Source organism: Ostrinia nubilalis, chromosome 15 (assembly GCF_963855985.1).
Source record: "Ostrinia nubilalis chromosome 15, ilOstNubi1.1, whole genome shotgun sequence".
In the NCBI taxonomy this organism is placed as follows: Eukaryota; Metazoa; Arthropoda; class Insecta; order Lepidoptera; family Crambidae; genus Ostrinia; species Ostrinia nubilalis.
Window position 1 is genome coordinate 1,102,720 of NC_087102.1, and position 26,314 is coordinate 1,129,033.

Sequence of the window (26,314 nt, forward strand, 5' to 3'; positions counted from 1 at the left end):
AATTTTGTATGAAAAATTAAACAGCGCCCCCTATATTATAGCCGCCCTAGGGGGCGCTGTTTAATTTTTCATACAAAATTTTTCGATGACACTTTGAATACGCAACGAAACGAACTCGAAAGTTTTTCCTACTAGAGGTACAGGTGACTTGAAGGGCAACAATGTATTTGCGGAAATTACCGAGTAGGTAGGTAGGTACGTAAGTTATAAATCAAAATGTTTACCTCATAGAAACATTTTATTTAAATTACCATACGTATTTGTAGTTCGTATTAAATGTACAAAATGAAATTGGAAAAATCACAGGAATCAAAATTAATGTTTCGTTACAATACAAATAAAATATTAGTAAGACAACTGAAACAACAATAATACTGAATTATTTCGTAGTCTGACGACGACGTGTAATAATGACGCGCTTAAGGCGCTTTTACACGTCTCATTATTTATTTCCACGCCGACACACCTCAAACAAACACGTGCCAATTACTGGGAAGAAGCGTTCAGAGAAATTTCATCACATTCCGCTGGAACTCAAAACATCATTTATAGTAGGGAATTTAGTGCAATGATTTGTATGGAGACCCCTCCACTTTGGTATAGAAGGCTTATTTTTGCACCAAGTGTTCTTTGGGTGCTCCTGAGTAGATTTCCGTCGGTAGACATCGGGAGCCCCCCCTGTGGTAGCAGGGGGAGGGGGGGCAAGTTTCCTTCTGCCGCGCTTCACTTTAAGGCCCATATCTTCAAAACTATAGGTATTAGGGCAAGTGTGGTGTCATTTTCGGATAATTAAAGGATGGCGAATTCATTTCTGGAACAAACTTTTTGCTTTTTCATACAAAAAAATATAAATATTGAGTGAAATTCACAAAAACCAAAAAGTATTTTTTTAAATAAACGTCGTTTACTTTTAAACCATTGGAGATAATCTAATAAAAAAAATATGTACTGAAAGCTACATTTACCAGGATTATAAATATATACCATTGTATGGTACTTTTTTCGAAAAAAGTAGGTGAAAAAATTTTTTCCTCAGGACACAGCGGGCGAATTTTACTGCGCGTCGGAAAAAAATATTTATTTTATCCATGAATTCATACTATTTGGTTCATAAGCAAGTAAGGATTATTATTTTAGAATTTATGTATAGTTCCTGGCACATCAAGCTAACATGATTTGTATTTTTTCTTCAATTAATTTTGAACTCTATGTGTAAGACATAAGGTTGAAAATAGCTTAAATACATTTTAATATTGAAAATATCATAAGAAGAAAGCACTAAATAAAGAACTTGAATTTGTCTAAACGTCTAATGATTATTACTATTTTAATTAACACTTATTTCTACATACTATTGTACCAGTGATTTAACGGAAAGGTAAGTGTGAGGAAAGTGAGGATTGAAAATCATAGTACGGGAGATTATTTTTAGCACAAAGGCGGCTGTGACCATTATAGTTGTTTGTTCAGACAGCACCAGCTTCTGCACTACTTCTTGCACTTACATCTCACCATTTCCAGGCAATCTTCGGCAGCTACGGGCAAATCGGTCCATGTAGGCTCCATGTTGCTATCGACTCTGGTCCACCCCCAACCAGTCGGGTAAAGGGAAGACTGAGTCGGTTGCTTGCAACTGACCCTATACGCGAACCCCTTGATATACTGCCAGTAGCCAATGCTGATACAAAGCTGTCTGGGTTATTTTATGTAGGGCCACACCTAAGCGTAGTCCACAGCAAGCCATTAGGATCTTTATTCTCCCTTTTTTATTCCCTATCATCCAAAAAAATCCTATCCAAGCGTCTGAGTGAAAGCCAGCTAATAGTATTCTGATGCCGGATATGCTGACCCAAGCAGACCCATCCTTACAGTATTAAGTGTTTCATGGACCCCACATGTATTCCAAATGCTCGAGAGCTTCTGTTGTTAGGCCCATTTTGTGGGACATGTGGTTTGTTCCCCAGTTTGCGCACCTGTAATGAGGGCTATCGTTTTTATACTTATTTAAAAGTTGGCACCCCTGGCGATTGACAGGACCTTACTCTACAGTGGCGCCATCTTGATGAGTGCAAATGGGATAGTCCTCCTACCACGTTTGCGCTCACCAGGTGGTGGCACTGTCTTCGCTACTAGAAAGTGACAGGACCTTACTCTACAGTGGCGCTAACTGGTGAGCGCTAAAACGATAGCCCTCATTGCTTGGGCTTACCTTTGATGAGTTTTCTCCATGACCCTGTATTTCCCTTTAGAAATTTAATGATTTGGAGAGGCTTATATCGCGTTGAAGCTTTCTCATTCAGCCCTGTGCTTCTTGGATATGGCCATATTATGGCCATGAGGTATGCTTTTAGATAAAGATACTATCAGTTCTGACCCAATAGTTATCGTCTCTGACCCTTGTCTCGCTAGACTGTCGGCTCTCTCATTGCATTCGATCCTTGTATGTCCAGGTATCCCACATCAGGTACACTTTGTCATGCCTTCCGAGTTTGTTCATCTTTAAGATTGCATCTAGAATAATTCTAGACTCAACCTTCACCGAGGCGATGGCTTTGTTTGAGTGCTGCCTGGCTGTGGCTCAGGATGTAAATATTGTGTTTTTTACACCCCTGTTTTTTAGTGCACACATAATTATAGCGTAGAATTCAGCTTGAAATACTGTAGCAAACCTCCTTAAACGTTCACTGTGTTTGTGTTTACAGTAGACGCCCGCTCCCGTTCCCAAGGGCATCTTGGCTTGGAGCTGTCAGTAAACCAGATTAGGCTGTTCTGTTGGGATTTTGGTCCTCTTTTCTAGTCGTCCCTTGTTCAAGATCTATCCACTTATTAGCTCAATCCACTGTTTTCTTTTCACTTATCATATTAATCCACTGGTATTGTTTTAGATCAAGTACCTCCTATTATTACTACATGCTTGACTATGAACGAGTGCTGTAAGTGCCCACAAACCTAGGCAGTTTTGTATCAGAATCGGCTACGGGCAGTATATCAAGGGCAGTAATCATGTCACGTCCTTATGATTTTTTCAAGTTATTTAAAATTTAGTAGGTATATCAAGGGGTTCGTGTACTATAGGGTCAGTTGCAAGCAAATGACTCAGTCTTCCCTTTACCCGACTGGTTGGGGGTGGACCAGAGTCGACAGCAACATGGAGCCTACATGGACCGATTTGCACGTAGCTGCCGAAGCTTGCCTGGAAATGGTGATGTGTAAGTGCAAGAAGTAGTGCAGAAGCTGGTGCTGTCTGAACAAACAACTATAATGGTCACAGCCGTAGCCTTTGTGCTAAAAATAATCTCCCGTACTATGATTATCAATCCTCACTTTCCTCACACTTACCTTTCCGTTAAATCACTGGTACAATAGTATGTAGAAATAAGTGTTAATTAAAATAATAATAATCATTAGACGTTTAGACAAATTCAAGTTCTTTATTTAGTGCTTTCTTCTTATGATATTTTCAATATTAAAATGTATTTAAGCTATTTTCAACCTTATGTCTTACACATAGAGTTCAAAATTAATTGAAGAAAAAATACAAATCATGTTAGCTTGATGTGCCAGGAACTATACATAAATTCTAAAATAATAATCCTTACTTGCTTATGAACCAAATAGTATGAATTCATGAATAAAATAAATATTTTTTCCGACGCGCAGTAAAATTCGCCCGCTGTGTCCTGAAGAAAAAATTTTTTTCACCTACTTTTTTCGAAAAAAGTACCATACAATGGTAAATATTTATAATCCTGGTAAATGTAGCTTTCAGTACATATTTTTTTTATTAGATTATCTCCAATGGTTTAAAAGTAAACGACGTTTATTTAAAAAAATACTTTTTGGTTTTTGTGAATTTCACTCAATATTTATATTTTTTTGTATGAAAAGGCAAAAACTTTGTTCTAGAAATGAATTCGCCATCCTTTAATTATCCGAAAATGACACCACACTTGCCCTAATACCTATAGTTTTGAAGATATGGGCCTTAAAGTGAAGCGCGGCGGAAGGAAACTTGCCCCCCCCTCCCCCTGCTACCACAGGGGGGGCTCCCGATGTCTACCGACGGAAATCTACTCAGGAGCACCCAAAGAACACCTGGTGCAAAAATGAGCCTTCTATACCAAAGTGGAGGGGTTCTTGCACTAAATTCCCTACTATTAACAATTACCCGAAATAATTCCTAAACTCTACATAGGCAATTAACGGCAAGACATCAGACACAAATTTACAGCGAAATTCAAATACTTAGTAAGATATATTGTTGTAAACTTTCATGGTCACTAACAGATCGAAATATCGGAGACTCGAAATTAAGGTACATGATAGCAATCCCGGCAATAATAACATAATAAGGAGGCCTTTGTCCAGCAGTGGACGTCATTTGGCTGAAACGAACGAACGAACGAAGATGACACAAATATTTAACACTAGCTGTGCCCGCGACTTCGTCCGCGTGGAATAATGACTTTGGGAGGCACTTTTAATAATTTAGTCTAATTATTTTACAAATAGCTTTTGCCCGCGACTTCGTCCGCGGAGAAGTCGAAAACGTTCTCATACGATTTTTAAATGTTTTTAACGTTATTATCTAAATGTTTGAATACTTATAAAATATAAAAATCTTAAAGGTTAAATAAACATGAAAATAATTTTTTCTTATATTTTATGAATATGCAGCTCGGCCTTTGATCCGGTGAAAGTTACTCGGTGGTATTATCTTTTTACAACGATATCGAAAACTACACCTACCGCAGTATTATTGGTAAACTTTTTTTTATTTTCCTACGGGTGCTAGAATCACCAAGCTTCTAGCATGCCACTGGCCGTGGGAGAAGGAGCTTTTCCTCAAGACTACTCCCACAACCTCAAGGGCCTCCGCCAAAACTCTCGCGCGAAAATGAGTTTATGTATATGTTACGGTCAAAGTGATAAATGTGAAAATTATGAATAATCGCCGGTTATTATGAATAATTACCGCATGATTTGGTAAATGTGATTAATATGAGGTCATTTATGTGTGTATAAAACTAAATAGGCGGCTTAGGGGTGGCCCAAGGGCCACCCCCGCCGCACCTTAACCTATTTTTCACTTTAAATCAAAACATTATGTTATAGGCATCATGGAAAAGTAATATTATGCAAAAAACATTCCAAACTCATTATGCCAAATTATATTAATATATGATATCAAAACGTTCAAAAGTTTGGCTGTACACGAACACGTACACAAGATGTTGTTCTCTTCTATGAAATTTGTTAGTACTAAGGTTGAATTATTAAATAATCACTGTTAAATGTGATTAATTTATCACTTTCACCACGACTGTCGGGAATTATTCATAATAACCGGTTATTATTAATAATTTTCAATTTATCACATTAACCGTAACATATATACAGCGCAAGCAGGTGCCCGCGGCATGACCGTCATGCATTACTATGCATTGTTAGGCGAGCGCACGCAGCGGGCACCCACTCCGAGGTTAAGTGGAGGCCCCTAGAGTATGATAGTCTGTAACATGACATGATTGTAAAAAAAATGCACTAATGAGTAGGTAATTAATATCAACTTTGAAGTAAATCACCACTAAAATAACTTTCTACCCCTTTTTAACATAGTTAGGGGGTGCATTTCACTAAAATACGAAACACATCTTCCATTAATTCTGTTATAGAATGCTTATGCGAAATTTGAAGTAGATTGAACGAAGGAATCTCGTTATCCCATACAAACTTTGCCACCCCTTTTTACCTCCTTAGGGGTAGAATTTTGGAAAATCCTTTCTTATCAGATGCTTACGTCTTACAAAGAACACACCGTCCAAGTTTCAGGTCTCTACGATCAGCGATTTAGGCTGTGCATTGATCCATCAGTGGCGCGCGCAGTACTTGATCATTATTTTGCTGCGATGATATTTTAAAACTGCGATATCTCCTAAGATATTAATTGAAATCGAATGGTGTAAAGGCCAAGTATGTTTAAAATTAAATACTTGTGATGAATAACTTATTTATTTGGATAAGGATTAATATCGTGTTTATGAAAAAACCTCCGCAAATAATGCATTAATATAAAACAGATTTCTTTTTGCATAAAAAGGGTTACTATGAGCCAACCTTAAAAGATAGACATATACTATCGCGGACTTTTTTTTAGAACTTTTAAAGGGGAACAATCCTGTCATACATGATTTTTGCGAAACTTTAACCGTTTACGCAGCGTCAGCTCTCAAAAGGAAAAAATTCACTGATTTGAAACATTCTTCATTGGTGCTCCGCTTCTATTGGTCTTAGCGTGATGATATATAGCCTAAAGCCTTCAGGAACTAACGGGCTATCCAACACAAAAAGAATTTTTCAAATCGGTCTAGTAGTTCCTGAGATTAGCGCGTTCAACCAAACAAACAAACAAACAAACAAACAAACTCTTCAGCTATTAGTATAGATATAGATGAGATGCCGTCGACCGTACATTAAAGCTTAAGTTTTTTATTCAGTACTTAGGTTTCCAGGACGCTTATACACTTCCCAAATATAGCTTGCCCTAACACCACTTCGGGACAACATATGGGCTGGTGCTGAGAAGAAGTGGCGGAAGAAACTCAGTCACGTTTGTCAGCCTCTTTATACGAGTACACTACGACTCTTTGCGTCGATACAAACGCGTGTGAAAGCCTCGAGACTACATCGCGAATGTATCGCTGCTATATGCGGCTGTATCGGTGCTGCATCGAGACTGAATCGTAAAATTCGCAACGGTCTGCCTGTCTAGCCTGTCAGTCAAATCAAGCATAGTTAGAGGCTTTTAATTGGTTAAATTTTAATATTTAGACCACAAGATTAGAATTTGTAACTGAGATTGGATCAAGCACTAAACGTTGTATAGTAGAATCCCAACTAATATTATAAATGCGAAAGTAACTCTGTCTGTCTGTCTGTCTGTCTGTCTGTTACGCTTTCCCGCTTAAACCTCGCAACCGATTTTGATGAAATTTGGCATAGAGATAGTTTGAGTCCCGGGAAAGAACATAGGATAGTTTTTATCCCGGTTTTTGAAACAGGGACGCGCGCGATAAAGTTTTTCTGTGACAGACAAAATTCCACGCGGGCGAAGCCGCGGGCGGAAAGCTAGTGGACCTATAAACCGCATTGAGACGTGGAACAGGGATAGACGGCTAACCACACGTCCTGTCCTGGCGAAGTCCGATTACCTGGAATCGATTATACAGGATTACGAAGGTAATCCCGGGTGGGCTCAGGAATCAGGAATGTTACGTAACTGTATTTGAGACAGCTCGTAAGAATCAAAATTCATATGAACTTGATTCTCTCACGTGCGTTTCGTGTAAACTTTAATTTAAGAAAACTCAATTTTAGATTTTTAGATCCCGTTAAAAACATTTTGGGTAATGTTTTCGGCTAAATTGAAAAGGGATAGACAAAACTCTACCTAAGTCTTCAGAAGCTGTATTTGATAGCGGGATTTCAAACTTGAGGTTGTACCTATATTATAAGAAAACAAATAAAGAAACCCACTCTAAATTGTTGGAAGCTTTGGATTATCATAAGTAAGATTATTACGAAAAGGGTCACTATTTATCTTTTGGCTAGAAAAATATGAAGAAAAAATATTTATAGAGCTACGAATCCCGAATTTTGCTTTGCTATGACGGCAATAAATCGGCTGTATCTAAATGCGAAATCACGCGATACTTTTCATTCGGTTTGGCAAAACAAAAGCTCTCATTAGGCCATTCGAACTGGCGTCTCTATTGTGGTAGTTTGGACCGTGAATGAGAGCTGGTTCATCATTACGCGTCAATCCACAGCATGCTCTCCTCTGTACTGTAGTAGGTACTTACCTATTTCATAAAGCACTTTTTTGCTTTTTAACTTTTTTCGCCAAAAAAAGTCCTAGGTTCGAGGCGAAGATTGTTTTTTGATTGCTAGATTGCTAGATGAAAAAACGTGGCTGCACCTTGGACCCTTACATTTCAGGCGGAAAAAGTTACAAACGTTAACTTCGAAACTTATTTGATTGCGACCTAATTTTACGCAGTAGACGAGAATTTAAATTACAATTTTTCGACGCCGGAGAAATTTAATAAAAGCACCCTGGGAATTTTTCACGGCCATCATTAAAACCTGTTGCCATTTCCAACTTTTGTCCGAAAAAACTACCTAATCTGTCTAAGAAGCTTTTATCCTCGCTATAAAGACAAAGCCTACATTTCATCAACTCCTAAAAACAAAAGTCTACGAAGCCTCATTTCTAATTTTGAAATTCTAAAATAAACTGAATACAGCATTAATTACTCCCCAGACAGCGTTTTGTACAAACAAAAACAATGGTAAGCCCCCAAGGATCACAATCCGCTTAATTACTCCGCCAATATTATGAACTACCTACACCGAATTCCTAGACACGTTTACTATTCATAGACGAAAAGCTAGACCGACATGAAAATTGGCTTGACAACATGTATGAACGACATTACCATGTAAGCATATCAAATCTCCGAAACAGATTTCAGAAAATGGTTTTCATTTCTAATGCTGAAACTAAACGTGGCTGGGATTTTGAATCTGAATTTTAAATATAAAGAACCACAGGCAACGCTCGTTATTTTAGGCAAAAAAAGGCAACAGCATAAAATCCAAACAGCCGCATTAACCAAATGAACACGCTGATTGAGTGCGTTACCGAAACGCGCCCCGGGCCAGGCGCGAACGAAGCTGCAATGGCGCGCGCTCTGACGTCAGCCGCGATCAATGGAACTGACGTACGCCCCGCCCCGCCCCGCTCCCCGCGCCCGGGATACCCGGACAATGCCGTATGGAGACACGACTGAATTGTCGCCAGTCGTACTGTTCGACTAAAAATAGCACTAACGCAGTAAAAAGTGAACGTAAAGCCATTCCTCAGTAATGACTGCGGTAAATATTTTAACGATTACTAATGGAAGATCGGTGGACCGATAAGGAAATTGGTAAAACCCAATATTATTGTCATTTGACCTCCTCGGCTAGCACATTTACTTGTAAACTGTAACATACTCGTAATATGCGACGTCGAAACAATCATCTACAGTAACTTGAGATCTACAGTAAAGTAACGTGACAACTAAGTGTCAGTTCTGCAAATTCTTTGAACATGTGTTATAACACAATCGATGAGAAAACTTGTGACATCAAACTCATATCACAAAAGACCAAGCAACAGAAGCACTTCAATGTAGAGTTCTGAAAATAAGTAATAAAGCAAAAAGTTGAAAAACATTTTCATAGGTGAGCAGATTTGAAGAATTATTGTCTCTAGGACATCTTACAACACTCAGATCATAGAAGGGAATAGATGTGAAACGGGGGCGTGGCGCGTATCTCCGCGATATGCCCAGAAACGAACATCACCCGCGACGCCAGGTTAGTCGCGATTCAGTCGTACTGAGGAAATGTTCTCCGATATTGTTGGATAATGCGTCGTAACGTGCAATAACATAAGTGAAACGAAGAACTACAGGAACAATGAAGTCATTTACCACATGTAAGTATTGCAAATCCATTGGTATTTTGCTTATAAATAAAAAAAACTAAACATTTTTACGAACGAATTCAGTGCCGTGACATTTACTGCGATATCGAAATTAGTGGTGATAAAAATTCAAACACGTTGTACATTGACGATTTAGTTAGCAACCACTTTATGTCATGCGTAACTACTGCGCAATGTATTTTATTTCTTCCGATATCCACTGACGCGTGAAAATACACAGTACGGCCGCATGTGCCGGTCGTAACATAGTGCAGGGCTCGTGTTCTAATACGGTTTCCTATTATCGATAAATAGAAGTAAATTATTATTTTCTATTTTCTAATTTTGAATGAAAAAATCATGAGTTGCTTGCGATTTTTAAGTTTTTACAAAAACAATAACAATAGTAGAAGGGATTAGTAACTGTCAACTATGTAATTACTATAAGAGCTAGTTGAAAGCCTAATATAGGCATTATTTTTGATAAACATAGGCGGTACGAATTTCGCCATAATTAAAAAGTTAATGCGCGATAGTAGTTAATAATAATTACAGTGATCCTGTTATTATTATTAAAGTAAATAATAATATATTACCAATATTGTAAATACTGGTAAAAATCGCAAGTACCTACTTAACCCATGACTTTTCATACAAACTTTGTCAGTCTATAACTTCTATACTCCATCGATAACGACATTGAGCTTTGGTTGGGGTAAATTAATATAAGGTAACTTCATTTAGTCCCAATAATTGATTCTGAGTTTTTCGTCCATACAAAATGGAACTGACTCCTTTATGCAAAAATCGTTAAAGAACATAATAATAACGTATAATAATAAAAAGGTTTTCATACAAGCATTTTTTAAACCAATTTCGAGCCTTGCCCCCAGGATTTAAAGTATCGATATCTTATCGACTCCATTTTATCTTTCTTCTCTCTAATTGCTTTTTTCAAAGTGTGCGTCACGTCACGCGGCCATTGATTGGCCATAAGGCACGCCTTCTGGCCAATCACAGCACTTTTAAGCCGGTTGCACATGTTGTCGTAGACTCTCAGTCGCTTTGTTTTTACACAGTTGAATGTGTGTGTGGGAGCTGTGGTGGGGGAAATGTGGGGACACTGGTTCTCGTTGTAGTTACGCGCGACTTCATATCTATTCTCTTTCTATGATCTGAGTTACAACAGTACTTGATAACACGAGTATAAAATGAGATTAGTAGCTAGATAAGTCACGTAGGTACGTTTCGGTCAGTAATAAAAACTATACAATATATAGTTTCCATACTGGAGTGGAGGCCACGTACCGGAAAACGCAGCGTCGGACGTTCACCCACAAGGTGGACCGACGATCTGATAAAGGTAGCAGGAAGGCGCTGGATGCAGGCCGCTACCAACCGTGGGATGTGGAAGTCATTGGGGAAGGCCTATGTTCAGCAGTGGACGTCCTGTGGCTGAAATGATGATGATAGTTTCTATAAAAAAACTGCAATTGATATCTACGAGTATTGCTGTACGTCCTGCTTTCTCGCATGACCTAAATGAAATATATTGGCGGATATATGCGACATCGGTATGTTCTATTTGCTCTCAGGTTTATAGATTCTAATCTCCGGGGTGCCACCATCCTTCTCAAGCACCTAAACAGTATAAAATATAATGAATTACTGTGCTGCGTTTACGTCGGGTCTTATTTCATTTTATAATATGTAATTGATGGATTCGATACGGTTCATTGTTGATCCTAGGATCAAAAACAAGAAGAAAAATATGAAATTAGTATAAGTTCTCCATTTTATTAATGCCGTCGCTCAAATAAACACAAAGAAGCAGAAAGTAAGAACAAACCTAATTATTATCATGTATCGAATACAATACAATGTTAAGTACATAAATATCAATATTACACGATGAGAATGTAAACTTTAGTTTGGCGATGGATTTCCCCAATTTATTACCAAGCGATTAGTCTGGTCGGGCTAATTTATTAAGTTGTGTAACCGGATAAATAAACTTATTACTTACCTAATTTTGATAAATTAATGTATAAGTACTTATAGTTTTGATAATAACAAAAGAATTGGAAATGTTTGACGCAGAAAAATCGTTTGAGGCTGTAGCAACTTCCTAAAGTCATGATTCTGTTACTAAACTTTTAGAGGCTTCAACATTGGACGTCGAGCATTAAGATGTATTATCAATATTTTATTTTAAATGTCTTTACAGCGCCCTGAAGATTAATTACACTCAAATAACTCCACGTGTAGGCTCGTCTTGCCTGAATCCATAATTTCGCGGAGCCCGCCGCTCATCTTAATTGACGGCGACGCGGGCTTCGACTCTTAATACCTTTATTACGTAACACAAAATCTACTCCCGTTTAATACGCTGAAACAATTTCCCATTTTATTACAATTTCCCTAAACGCTCTTTCATAATAATCGTTTATTACTGGGAATTTCATTAAATTTCGGCCTCAGCTTGTTAATCGGTCAGTTCGGAAGTCAGGACGATGGCGGTTGGCAATTATTATTTTTTATGAAGAAGTACGTATATTACTTTTAGACCCTAATTACACTTATCTTCTAAGACTGGAGATCTGAATTTAAGCAGTATCAACTGTTTGTACATTTAAATCATACATTACGAGAAGGATGCTTGGAAACCGATGAATAATTTTATGTCAATATTTTGTCTGATCTCTTCAAATGTTGCAATCAGATAAAGAGGTGTGTAATTAATTAAATTAGAACTATGAATCACCTTAAGTAAGTCCTGCATTATCTTGATGATGCTAGTAATAAATTACTAGATTTAGGTAGATATATGTGATAAACGGTGAACGACTTAGCGCTTCTGTTTCGTATCAAATCTAGATGCGTGAGTCATTTACATGTTAACCACTTAAGTGTTACAATTATTTTGATTAAATTGTGATTCATCAACCATCTTAAGACAAATTGCCTTTAGTTAAAACAACAGTTTTTCCAAATTCTTAACCAGAGTTAAAATGTATCTCGAGTCAATTCTTCTTACGAATTGATTATTATAATTCAAAGTAAGATAGTTACATAACTATCTAACTTTTCTTATGTTAGTCCTAAACTCATCAAATCTTCGAGACCTCAGAACGGCCTACTCTTTGCCTCCCTTCCTAGAGTATGGCGTAAGTAGGTACAAAGTTTTGGGCTCACAGACCAGTAAAACAACCGCGAAATATCCGACATAGTTACCATAGTACATGACGATAATTTCGTTATCCTACTAATATTATAAATGCGAAAGTTTTTGTGGATGTGTGGTTTTATGATAAAGAGCTAACCCAAGTAGCAATTGGTATTAATGGCAAAATCTTACTTGTCTTAACTCTATCTAAATTTACACTTAAGCTAAAACCAAATAAACTTAGGATAGAGATTTCTCTCTTTAAGAGTTTATATTCTTCATCGAGCACTACTTAAGCAAATTAAGAATATCCAAAACCAAGTTAAGTATTCTTGAGATAATTTGGTCTTAAGTTATTCTTAGCTTAAGTTAAAAAAAACTTATTTTACGAAATTTTATGATTTTTTGTATGCTCACTTAATACTAAATAGTATAGATGAAGTATTATTTAAGTGTTGCAAAGTAAATAAAGTATTCGTAGATTTACTTAGGACTCTTTAAAGACTATTGTCCTAGAAATAGTTTTCTGAAGATTAAGTTAATTACTTTTTTACTAGAATTAATACATTTTGAGAAAAAATACACTTAACGGGACGATTTCGATAAAACAGGATCACGCCTATTAATTCAAAGTAATGCACGCCCGCGGCGTGCGCACCTTATTGTATTATTCTTTATTAGTAAATTATGCTATTATAAGTAAACTCCAAATATGATTTACTAAAATATTGTCTAAAATATTTTCAAAATTGTATGGTAAAGTTGGGTACAACATGATTATTATACAATGGAGTAGTTTCGTGATGTTGAAAACATTTTTATTAATATGTGGCAAACGATTTAACTGAATGGAATTAAAATATAGACCAAATAAAAAGCCCGTGAAGTTATTTTTGAAATCCATCAAGAAATGGCTGAGAAATTAATTATTTAAATTACCTCCATATTTTTGCGTGGAATTAAACATAGGCGGTGCCGTAACGTCAGGCCACCTGTTCAAGTTTCAATCACCATGCTTACCACCTCTAACGCATTGTCGAGAGTGACACTATAATGTCAAAGTCTTCTTCTTATTTTTATATAAAATATGGTCAGGTCTTGGATATGTCAAAAAAGGTTACACAATTTTACTAAGAAAGAATCTTGAGTGACCCTGGCTGAAAAATTAAAAACTACTATAATTAAAAAAAATTGAACTGTCAACAGCACTGGACCAGTGGGTCTAGACAAAGTGCAAATTATAATCGCAAACCAGTCGAAAAGTGGTCGAAAAGCCCCTTTTTTGTATGGAGTTTTGACGGATTCGATTTTCGATTCGATCAAAAAGTGCGTTTTGTCTAGACCCACTGGGGTGATTTTTACTGTTTGTACTCCGAATGACTGTCGTGATTACACCGATCAAAATGGCGCGAATATTTATTATGCGCAACTTTAGGGCCCTATAACTTTTGTATTTGTAGAGATATTTTCATGATTCTTTCACAGTTATTATTAGTTTTACTTATATTTTCAAGTTTTATTGAAAGGAAAACATTTTGCATTTAACTAACTAGGTGACAGTAGATACTTTTAAAAAATCTTAACATAATAAGTACCGAAAAATGTTTCTAATACTTGTAATCCACACTAATTTACGCTTCTCATTTAATAAATTAGAAACACTGTATGATTAAATTGAACAAAATTACAAATTGTTAAAAGTTCCATAAAATCAATTAAACACTTTCACAATAAAATACGTCATTTGTGTTCATAATACGGCAAAAATCATATGGCCGATATTCAATGAATTTGATTGCTTATCGCTGAGTGTAGCAATTACAGAGTTCAAAGAATACTTTACGAAATATGAGGGTGGTGCAATTTACCCGCCAGTACAATACACTGAACTTTCCCCTATATGTTATAACAAAACTAAAAACGTAAAGACAATAAAAATCCTATTAGAACCATTTTCGCCTTCCACACGGACAAAGTCAAAGGAGAAATCATGTAATTAATAAATAAGTTAGTAAATGAATTGTTCTCTACTGTATAGCAACACCAATAATTTAGCAAGACTAAGACAGAATGAAAACTATTTAGTTTTAACTCAATAAAACTAAAGGTCTACTTGATACCACATGCACTTAAGTAATACTTCATCAAGTGACTTTTAAGTGTAAGTTAAATCTAATGTTTCTGAACGAATACTATGTAAAGTATAAATTGACGCAACTCTTTCGTAACTAAACTTACAAATTCAAAATCTTCTATACTCTTGCTACATTAAGACAAATTAGAATTACCGCCATTATGAGCTATGTGTAACAAAAAATAAACCAGAAATTAACCAATAATATCATAACAAGAGGACATTTAAATTGAAGTACGTCTTTGTTACACTTTTTGTAGTTGCATAAATGTCTTAGAACGTTTGCATAAAATAAAATATAATTTTATAACCTCAAAGTTTTCTTTATACAATGCAATTTCGTAATATTTTATTGATCTTATTAGGTTTTTTTCAAGGCCCTCCTGTTTTATAACATTATCCATTGATTTTACACGAGAAACCACAATGCGTTTTATATTTCCTATGCAAAAATGACATTCACGGTCATTTCTAGACAAAATATAAATTAGTTATTAAAATAATTTAATCGCCATTTTCATTAACCTTTATCTAAAGTTAATTTAGTGTTAAAGATCACAATGTTTTCTAAATTAAAGTTCCTCTTTAATAAAAAGTGTCTTACATAGTTCTTCATGAAGTTAAATAAACCTTAGCTGTAAAAATAATTATTAGTCTTAAATAAGTATTCAAGATATCTTCAACTCTATTTCCTTGTCTACAGTCATACTACTAGATATCTTATAGTACTTGTTTAGAAATTCTTAAAACTACACTCTTAATTAGGTTTTAAGCCTGCATTAAGCGTTGTCTTAACTGTGTCTCTTTGATTTCCAAAGGATTGTGCCCTTTTTTGCTTACCATTGTCTTGGGGGATAACTTCAAGATTTCTTGAGTGCGACTATTGTCTTGGCCAAGACAACGGCTGGAATTAGGCTACTAGTCTTCAAGATATCTTCAATGCCTTATGAAGATAATCTGTTGCTACTTGGGAAGTTTATTAAGACGTTTTTGTAAGCTGGGAAATTTTGATAAATAGAAATCTGAATCATCCTACTATCCTACTAATATTATAAATGCGAAAGTTTGGATGTCTGGATGTCTGGATGTTTGTTACTCTTTCACGCAAAAACTACTGAACGGATTTTGTTGAAACTTTACAGTATTATTGTTTGTAACCCAGATTAACATATAGGCTATAATTTATGCCGATCTGTGACACTAAACTTCACGCGGTTGAAGCCGCGGGCAAAAGCTAGTTTACTGATAAGTCAGTTCCAGAACCAAGCCACTAAAGATTGAAGTCGGAGAGTGCAAAAGTCGAGACTAAATGACCAAATTACATAAGCAGATGTAGTTGAATACGAGGAATATTATAGCATTTCTTAGGTACATCTGTTTTCATGGAATTGCAAAATGTTTTAGCAGTGTCACTCAAAATTTTACCGAGAATAAATGTAAATCAAAGTAAAATCCTTTGAAAGAAAAAGGGGAAAACCCAATTTGGTTTTAGTTTAAGAAAATACACGCGCAGCATTGTTAAGAACAAAGGATTTATGGATTCCAATACAAGAGAATAAACTTTAGGTAAAGAAAATGTGAAAGGTCACTGCCGAACATAATAAATCAGCGCAGCGGTTAGTGTCTATTCGAAAAGAATCCTGACGCAGTAATTAATATCTTTAGAGCGATGATCTGTAACTCAAAAGGCAAGAACCGTTAATTAATTGGAACAGTTGGCGTTTCAGGCGCAAATCAACATTCCGCCTAGAGCTAATTGGAAATAGGCTGCGTTTCCGAAGGTTTCCCACGTGCTCCTGGAATTGGGACATAGAAGATTAGGGTTGTCAGCAGCATTTTGGAGAAGTTTTATAATGAAAGACGGTGGAGTACTCCACAGTTCAAGTTTTTCATTTCATCTGAGCCGTTTTATATTCTCTTTTAATTTTTAAGTAAAAAATATGCGGTAATTCATTCATATCAAGAAGAAAACCAGATTAACATCGGATAAGTCGGACTTTTTACATTGTGTGTGTCAAGTCCTGCACTCTTTACATCCTGAGTAACTTTACTCACTTACTTTCAGGACCGAAATCAACGTTTAGAGGGCGAGGAAGAACTAGTTTACTTTTAGAGAACATACGAGAAATCCTGGGTTCTATTGCGTCTTCAGACAGCCCTAGGGCAATTATCTAATAGCAGTGGATGATGCCCCTGAATGTTTGATCGCGAATCCCGTGCGAACGGAGGCGGCCAATTGAATTGACTTCTTCAATGTCAGAACAACACCGACGTGAGGAATTACTTATGGGCTCGCAATTGGGCGGTATGGGTCGAATTGTTAACGATCGCTATTTCATTCGACAGAATTGACTTACTCAAGACAATACAATGATGCATTATCTACAGACAGTTATGGGGTATGTCAGAAGGAAAGTCAATAAAGTAAGTTAGTAAAAGAGTAACAAAACTGTCGCCTGTCTAGTGGTTCGCGTACCGCACTACAACGCTAACCGCAGTTGCGGGATCGAATCCTGACGGGTGAGAAGTGAACGCTCGAGTCATGGACGTGTTTATAGCATACCTACATGTGGTGTGAAGTAGGTTTATCTTAATGTATTTAGGTATTATGGAGTCGCTATAGTAAATAAAAGCTACGCTAAGTTTGGAGCTAGTTAATTGGTGTGATTATTTGAAAAAACGTAGTATTGATTTACATAAGTATCTGACAAATCTTATGTTGTTGGTCAAATAATACTCGTAAAAATAAGATGGTCTACCGGTAGTAGTGTTCTTCGATGTAATATTGCTTTGCTAATAAAATCCCATCAAAAACAATACTTGTCAAAAAAACCAAGTCTCGCAACTCAGTTGTTCTACGGTAAAAAGTTGTGAGATCCATGTAATACCAAGTCCAGGCCAGGAAATCTTTAACGTTTTACATAAATTATTGACTTGGCCATCGCACTAAATAATTTAATTTACACGTGTTTTCATGCGATGGCCAAGTCAATATATTTATGTAAAACGTTAAAGATTTCCTGGCCTGGACTTGGTATTACATGGATCTCACAACTTTTTACCGTAGAACAACTGAGTTGCGAGACTTGGTTTTTTTGACAAGTATTGTTTTTGATGGGATCTCATTTCTTTTTGTATTTTGTAGACAGCAGTTATGTATCTAGAAAACTGGACCGAAATTGAAAAATTTTACTCGACTTGGCGGTTGCACTACCGTGCCCCCAAATCTCATTTCTTTTTGTATTTTGTAGACAGCAGTTATGTATCTAGAAAACTGGACCGAAATTGAAAAATTTTACTCGACTTGGCGGTTGCACTACCGTGCCCCTAAATATTTTAGTTTTTCCTTGATTCATACACCAAACACTACTTATATTCCAAATTTGTAGCTTCTAGGTCTGCTAGAAGTGCCTTAGAATTTTGATGATCGGTGAGTCAGTGAGTCAGTCAGTGAGTGACAAAATTAAGTAACTTTGACCCGTTATAATTCCTAAACTACTGGTTCAAATTGAATGAAATTTTAAATATACCGTGTCTTTACAATGCCTGCATAGCTAATGAAAATTCAGCCTTCTAGTTTTATCCACAACGAAGTTACAGGCGGTCGAAAATTGCCTGAATTGCTTCGAGAAAAGGATGGTACGGCCGTGCCGCTTTTTTGCTCGACTTGGTGGGGGCACTGCCGTGCCCCCAGATAACGACCAGTTTCGTACCCATTTCGTACATGAAAACCTTACAGCAACGAGTAACAATAAGATCAATAAGTTTGGGAATAAATAGAAAATCGTTACTTATGAACCACATACATAACTTGTTGCCAATGGAGGTACTGAACAACGGCATATGAATTTGGCGCATTGTACTCGTAGTTAGTCAAATTAATTAAATGCTTTCGGTCACATTTTGGTTTTCAATTCATGCCGAGGCAACACATCTGTTCAAATAGGAAGACCTAGTAAGACCTAGATGTTCTCATATAATTAAGCCCCAGCCCGCACGAAAATTGCGGGCCAATTATAAGAATGGACGAATACATTCCTCCCATTTCTCATAAAGGACTGAATTACATAACCCTCTTGAGGGGTGCGCGGGGCGCCCCTTCAACGGGGCGTATCGAGCGGCGCCTGTCCCTTTCCCGCGTATCTGGCTCTCTTTCCGACACACTGGCGTGTCGACTTACCCCCCAAACGTCAGTTTGGAAAGCTTTTCATAAACACCATTCATGGGGTGCCTCCTTCGCGCGATATAATAAGCGATGTAGGTGACGCGGCGATGTGTGCCGCACAATGGAAGCGGTTTGAAAGGACACTGATTGCAGCGCCACCTGCCGCCGGCCGGCGAATGTATTCAACTGTGCAAAATGATGCTAAATATGAGACGATCAGCTTGACAATACATTCATACACATTCAATATGTGTTTGTTGAAAACTTCTCTTAACAATTTTACATTGCTTTTTACTGGTTGGGAGACCCAAAGAAAGGTGGGCTGATGATATAATGAGAGTAGCGGGAGAAAATTGGCTCGACCTAGCCCAGGACAGGAAGAAATGGAGCGGAATGGAGGAGGCTTTTGCCCATACAGGGGTGCCACAAGAGTGAAGACAAATGCTTCTAACTTAATTTATAAAATTGTAAACTTGTGGAAATAAAAGCTTTTTATTATTATTTATTTTATTATTTTACTGGCAAATGATACTAAATGAAAAAAAAATGATTAATTACTTTTATACTAATCTATTTTACCAGTAACATTTAACTAACAAAACAATTGTTCTTCAATTTATGTCTATTGTCAACAAAACATGAAATTGATATACTTGTGACAAATCTACTTATCACATCATCTAGATTCCTACATTGTCATTGTCATGACTTACACAGATATAATATGATCGTAATAACAGCATCTCAAAGATAAGGTGAGACGCAGGAAAATGTGAACTGATAGCGCAGAACGGATGTAGAAAACTTAAGTAATCATACTTTAGTCAGGATGCAAGTATTGTTTTGTAAGATAGTCTATATCAAGATACAGTAGAACGCCGATTAACCGAATCGCCAATTATCCAAATCGGTCCTAAGCGTAAGGGGGCGTCCATAAATTACGTGAGACAATTTTGGCCATTTTTCAACCCCCCCGCCCCCCTTTGTGAGATTTGGTGAGATTTTGCCTGACCCCCTCCCCCACCACCCTAATCTCACGTGATATAATTTAATAAAATGCCTATATTGCAATGTCTATGCTTCGAGTCTATTTTATTTATTTATTTATTTATTTATTATTCATTATTGAGCAATTACATATTTGATCCAAATAGCGTCCTAAATCCTCTTTAGGTTTGTCTAGACACTATTGTTCTCTATACAAATAAAAACAAACGTTTTAGTATAAGCATTCACAACACATTAGATTTATATGAAAAAATCAGTAACCCAGTGTCGTGCCACGCGCAGTGCAGGGTTCCGTAGCTTCCCGTCGTTTAGTAAGACAAGCAATTGCTTCAACCTAGGACCAGTTTTTTGATTCATAGTTAAAATAACTAATTGTTTGCTACTAATGGTTAAATATTAATAAAATGTAAACTAATAGTTAAACATTGTTTAAACATTTTTTCTGTTATTTAACCACTTGTCATTTGACATCTGTCAAATTTAACTAACTACGAATACTTAATATTTTCATACGTGTGTAATGTCATTTTTTAGGGTTCCGTAGTCCTGACAAGGAACCCTTATAGTTTCGATATGTCTGTCTGTCTGTCCGAGGTTTCGTTTGGAAACTATTGGCACTGGGGAGCTGTAATTTTGTGAAGGTATGTTATGTACCTATATTAATCACGCAGACAAAACGGTAAAATAAAATTTTGAAAAAACTTTTTTTTTCTAGGGTAGCTCCCCTGCATGTATCAAGTAAAGTGCATGTAAAGTGGGGATGAATTTTTTCAAGGAAACCTGTAACGGTTAAGATACATTACTTAGTTTAAGAGTAATAGGTAGTCATTTGACTCATGTATTGTATACAATTTCTTAACCAGTAAAAATTCCTTAGAAGAAAATATGAAAAGTGACTTTAGATGAAGTAATTGCTTGCTTCTGAAATATATTGTGGTAACGACAGACAACTACGGAACCCTACACTGCGCGTGGCACGACACGCACTTGGCCAATTTTTTATTACGCAATAGCGATGCCGATGACGTTTATTTTAACTTCGAATTTTCTTAATTTCGACATTTCATCTTTAGTGTTCACAAATGCAGATGTAGGCATTTTTAGTTTAATTTGATTATACGGTTTAGAATAAATTGTCATTATCATCATAAAAAAAATCATTTTTTTTTACTTCAATAACCCAGTTTTCTGGCAATTTTACTCTATTTCTTGCGGGAAAAATTACGTGATATTTTCCGAGACCCCCCTCTCCCCCACGTGAGATTTAGTGAGGTTTTCGTTGACCCCCTCCCCCCCCTAAAAGTCTCACGTAATTTATGGACGCCCCCTAATAAATAAAATTAAAACCAAGTAATTTTATTTTGTTTTGTTCTAACAAGTACGAACTCTCAGGAGTCTAGATTATTTCAACTGAGCGTTATTGTAGAACTGTAAACATATTTAATAAAGTTTATTCTATGTGTGACGGTTAGTTTTAAACGCGCTTTTTCTTTATTACCAGTCTATGTCCGATTATCCGAATTTTCGATTATCCGAATCGACCCCGGTCCCAATTAATTCGGATAATCGGCATTCTACTGTAATCCATTTCATTTTTATATCACTTCAATATTATATTTCAATATAATAAAATTTCTCCAACTATTAAATAATTTATTAACTGAAATAAATAATGCTTCAAATTACAACACATTCATTGATTTTAATCACAAGAGATAAAGAAAGAACTGTAAATCTTTTTGGATTTTTTCTTTTTTTAAATTCAAATGTCCAAAATATCTTAGCTTTTTTTTTTTCAATTTTCCACAAGTTTCAATATTCATTTCATTCAATTCATTTTCTTCAGCTGTTAAAAAATAATTGAATTTGTCAATATACAGGCTAGGCTTATGATAAGTTTGAAAATGATGAACTTATCATGATAACACTATGTTGTATGACACTTTGATATTTTATAAAGTCTGTTTACTACTTTTATGGTTGTAGCATTCTTTGAATATGATTGAGTACTTAAATTTGGTAAAAGGTTAATGAACTAATTGAGGAAGGAGGTTTAAGTCACATAATATAGGCACCTATCTCACGTCTATCCATACTTTTCAAAGGAAATATAAGCAGCAGCTGCAATCTAATCCTTTGAGAATGCGTAATAAATCATGGCATTTAGAAATGATAGAACTCTGTGACAGAAACCTAGCAAAAATAAAACCACCCTGAAGGACGGGGGCGCCGGTATCAACGTAGAGGATGTAACTCATCAAACATCCATTAACTGGAACCAAGAACTCGTCAACACTACGACATTATCACGCATTTAAATCATTCCCGCTATCTAAGTAAAACCTAACATTCCGCAGACTTCTAGGCAGACGTATTCAAAATACATAATTCAAAAACCAATTTGATCTATTTTAGCATCTCAAGATTTAGCAGGTTGCAAATTAAATTCTAAACTTACCTTCCCAAATATTGGAGTCCTCGAAACTGCAGAAAGGTTTTCTCCTCACAATTTCACAGTACGTCACCGAATTCAATTGATTTCAGTGTGGAAAAATTCAATATTTTTTACGCTAAAGTGTCGACCGATCACAGATGAGAATGACAGCATGACAGCTACCGAATGACGTTTTGTTTTTTAAAACTTCGTTGCTATATCAAGATATATCCCAACTAATATTATAAATGCGAAAGTAACTCTGTCTGTCTGTCTGTCTGTCTGTCTGTCTGTCTGTCTGTCTGTCTGTCTGTTACGCTTTCCCGCTTAAACCTCGCAACCGATTTTGATGAAATTTGGCATAGAGATAGTTTGAGTCCCGGGAAAGAACATAGGATAGTTTTTATCCCGGTTTTTGAAACAGGGACGCGCGCGATAAAGTTTTTCTGTGACAGACAAAATTCCACGCGGGCGAAGCCGCGGGGGCGGAAAGCTAGTTTAATATAAATGCTACGCTTATAACCACAAAATGTTATAATAAAAAAACTGTAATAAAACGCATTTTTTTGTAATCATTTTCAGTCTTACATTTTAAAGTTCATTTGATTTGAACTTTTCAGATTAATCAACTACATGGTCGCGCAACGAAAGTTGAGGGGAACATGTTGTTCGAACTTTCGTTGCGCTGAATAATAAATCCGGGACTCCAGCATGTTTTTTTGTCCAAACACTCAACAAAAACATAACCCTCCTCTGGCGCAGTCGGGTAAAAACTTGTGTGAAACCTGTGAAACGGACGGAGTGAAACTGTGGAAAAGTAAAGCTAAAATATTTTTTGCTAGGGCAACATTATACCGGAAGTTTTATAAATGTCAAGCACGCTCGTGGTCATTTCCTTTCTGTCAACCAATCAAGAGACGCCATATCGGGAATTCTTGTCGCGTTGCGTTCATTACCATCGCGTTGTGTGTTCTTTCTGCGGATTTGTGTGACTGGAAGCCATTTTGTTGCTGGTTATTGCTGTAGTTTCCTAATTTCGTTACTTCTTCAGTAGATTTGTGTGTAATAATTTTTCTATTTAGCGTGGTTCCTGTAAGCCGTCAAGCTGTCATCAGGTAAGTATCATAAAATACCACGTCCCCTTTGTGTTATTTCCCCGTAATTCGGAACTACGATCTACAATGATAATCGACGCTGCTGACTCATTTCGACAAATTGTGTATGCGTTTCAGAAACTAAAATGCCGGGCGCCGGTACTTTCAAAATCTTCGTCGGGAATCTTTCCGATAAAACGACAGACGCCGATCTTAGACCGCTGTTCGAAAAATACGGTACCGTCGTAGAATGCGATATCGTCAGAAATTACGGTTTCGTGCACATGGAAAATGAGCAAGTCGGCCGCGAAGCCATTCAGAACTTAAACGGAGAGATGGTTCATGGTCAAGCGATCAAAATAGAAGCGGCCAAGAGCCGGAAGGCACCGTCGACGCCGACCACGAAAATATTCGTCGGTAACCTAACGGACAAGACGCGCGCGCCCGAGGTCCGCGAGCTGTTTCAGAAGTTCGGCACGGTCGTCGAATGCGATATCGTTCGTAACTACGGCTTCGTACACTTGGACGCGTCGGGCGACGTGAACGAGGCCATCAAAGAGCTGAACGGTATGATGGTGGACGGCCAGCCCATGAAGGTGCAGCTGTCGACGAGCCGCGTCCGTCAGCGGCCGGGCATGGGCGACCCCGAGCAGTGCTACCGCTGCGGTCGCGGCGGTCACTGGTCCAAGGAGTGCCCGAAGGCGCTGGGCCCCGACCGCAACGGTTTCCGCGATCGAGCGTTCGGCCGCGACCCGTATCCCCCGCCGCCGCCGCCGCCGTTCCTCCGCGATCGCATGATGGGAGGATTTGGGGTAACGCGTTCACTTTTACTTCCCGTATCGCCTTTCGCCGGTTGCGAGTAGAATGCATCACGTAGGCCGAGCGCGAGAAGCTCTCTCCGCACGCGGTTCTAACTCGGGCCGAATCTCTCATGACGGGCTCGGTGATGCTACAGAATGCTTAACTTGAAACTAGGTCATAAAATCCCACGTCAACTTCAAATCATAGTATTACAGCTTTTATTTCCATTATCCATTTTGGTTGTTCCGCAGAAATAGTCGCAATTTATAATTTAACGAGTTACAATTAAACGATCATTAGCCGAAGATCTGGCTAAGAAGTATGAACTTGTGATGGATGATGTTAATTTTATAATTTTACCAACTTCTTTAATTTCATAACATCATCGTCCATCATTAATTTCTGCAGAACAGTCTTCAAATTTTGCTTTATTTTCATTTAATCAATTCAGTTCAGTTTTCTTTTATTTTATTTCGATCTTTCCTGGCCGTGCACTGATACCCGTTTGTCGTACAGGACCCGTACGATGGCTACTATGACCGGGCCCGGTTCGACTCGCCGCGGGAGCTGTTCGAGCGGCGCTACCCGGTGGGCGCGTCCCGGGGACTAGAGATGGGCGGGTCGCGAGGCGCGCGCGGGGACTTCGTGTCGCCGCCGCTGCGCCGGGAGCCGATGCCGCCGATGCCCAGCCTGCCGATGCGCAGCGGGATGGGAGCCATGAGGTCGTCGTATGATGATATGTACAGCCGCAGGAGTCCCCCGCGCGGACAGGTGTCCCGCGGGTGAGGATTCCTTTTTATAAGTTTGTGGTCTTTAATGAATAAAGATTAGCTCAAGATTGAACTTACAAGAAGAAACGAACTCTTGCGAGTGAATAAAGTTGCTAAATTCAGCCTTTCTCTGTTACAGGATGTACGAAGACTTTAGCCGGGACACCTTTGATGACAGAAGGTAATTATCACTAATTAAAGGCCTATTCAAACCTGAGCGATATTCGCTGCCGCTGTGGGTAGAGGTACATACCGCGCGGGTTTCGCTCAGGTATTTAGTATCAAGTATCGCGGCTAGAGCGACCTGAGCGATATTCGCTGCCGCTGTGGGTAGAGGTACATGGCAGACGGTAGCGAATACCGCTTAGGTCTGAACAGTATTATTACCGCATACCCACAGGGTTTTCTCTGCCGCAGACGGTAGCGAATACTGCTTAGGTCTGAATAGGCCTTTATATTATTAATTTTAGACAGTTTCCTTAAATTGTACCTTCCAACATTGTATTATCATTTCCTGATTCCGAACTTTTTCTACTTTCAGACCCGGCATGCGTGGGCCGTCGCCGTCGAGAAGATACGCGCCTTACTAACATTAGTATTACGTTATAGATATAGTCGTCCAACGCTCATGTTGGTACCATTATTGTCCTGATTCTGTTCGTACCTTAATCTTGGACTGTCCGACGAATCAGATTTTATATAGACTATTTTATTGGTAAGAGATGCGGGAGTGACTGATTTTGCAATTTCTAGTTTAGTGTTTCGTATGAATGAGTAAGATTTGTGATGGAATGTAAATAAGTGAAATAAATCTCAATTAAGTACATAAATTGCTTTAATTTTTGCTTTCCTTTCCTAATTACACATCAGAACCAGATAAATATTCACACTAGGCCTCCCCCGCGCACTAGGCAGCAAGTGTTAGCTGCCATAGCTAGGCTCTCCCGAAAGTAAAAAACCTTGGGAATTTTCAAAATTAAATTCAGGAGGTATACAACGAACACAATTTGGTCTAGGCTTGTCCCTACCACCAGTTTATCGTACTAAAAAAATGCGTTTGTATGCTGAACGGATTTTGATGAAACTACAGTATTATTGTTTATAAACCCACAATAACATATTTGTATTTACTCTGCATATAGGCTATAATTTATGACTATCTGTGACTAAAAATTTCACGCGGGTGAAGCCGCGGGCAAAAGCTAGTTTT

At 37.6% G+C, this 26,314-nt stretch overlaps 2 protein-coding genes across 5 annotated transcripts in view; one reads left to right on the plus strand and one right to left on the minus strand.

Moving 5' to 3' along the window:
* The window catches only part of LOC135078675 (stress-activated protein kinase JNK), a 194,609-nt gene extending 171,979 nt beyond the window's left edge, over nt 1-22,630 (minus strand). The window contains exon 1 of the mRNA XM_063973219.1: nt 22,464-22,630. The gene's annotated coding sequence lies outside the window, so the exon portion shown is untranslated. The remainder of the gene's footprint in view (nt 1-22,463) is intronic.
* Nucleotides 22,631-23,329: 699 nt separating this feature from the next.
* Nucleotides 23,330-25,934, plus strand: LOC135078657 (RNA-binding protein lark). 4 transcript variants are annotated; one of them, XM_063973184.1, is made up of 5 exons: nt 23,330-23,554; nt 23,672-24,345; nt 24,851-25,116; nt 25,244-25,285; nt 25,646-25,934. In XM_063973184.1, the coding sequence occupies exons 2-5, from the start codon at nt 23,680-23,682 to the stop codon at nt 25,692-25,694; spliced, it is 1,023 nt and encodes a 340-aa protein (XP_063829254.1). In that variant the 5' UTR covers nt 23,330-23,554; nt 23,672-23,679; the 3' UTR covers nt 25,695-25,934. The 4 variants fall into 4 exon arrangements, with proteins under 4 accessions (XP_063829254.1, XP_063829255.1, XP_063829256.1 ...); XM_063973185.1 differs by having other exon boundaries at nt 24,851-25,074; XM_063973186.1 differs by having other exon boundaries at nt 24,851-25,059.
* Nucleotides 25,935-26,314: the final 380 nt, after the last annotated feature.

Excerpts from the sequence above, each read along its gene's own strand:
- LOC135078657 (XM_063973184.1), top strand. The coding sequence starts at position 23,680 with ATGCCGGGCGCCGGTACTTTCAAAATCTTCGTCGGGAATCTTTCCGAT. Across the intron at positions 24,346-24,850 it reads GCATGATGGGAGGATTTGGG|GACCCGTACGATGGCTACTA; the intron begins GTAACGCGTTCA and ends TTTGTCGTACAG. Across the intron at positions 25,286-25,645 it reads GACACCTTTGATGACAGAAG|ACCCGGCATGCGTGGGCCGT; the intron begins GTAATTATCACT and ends TTCTACTTTCAG.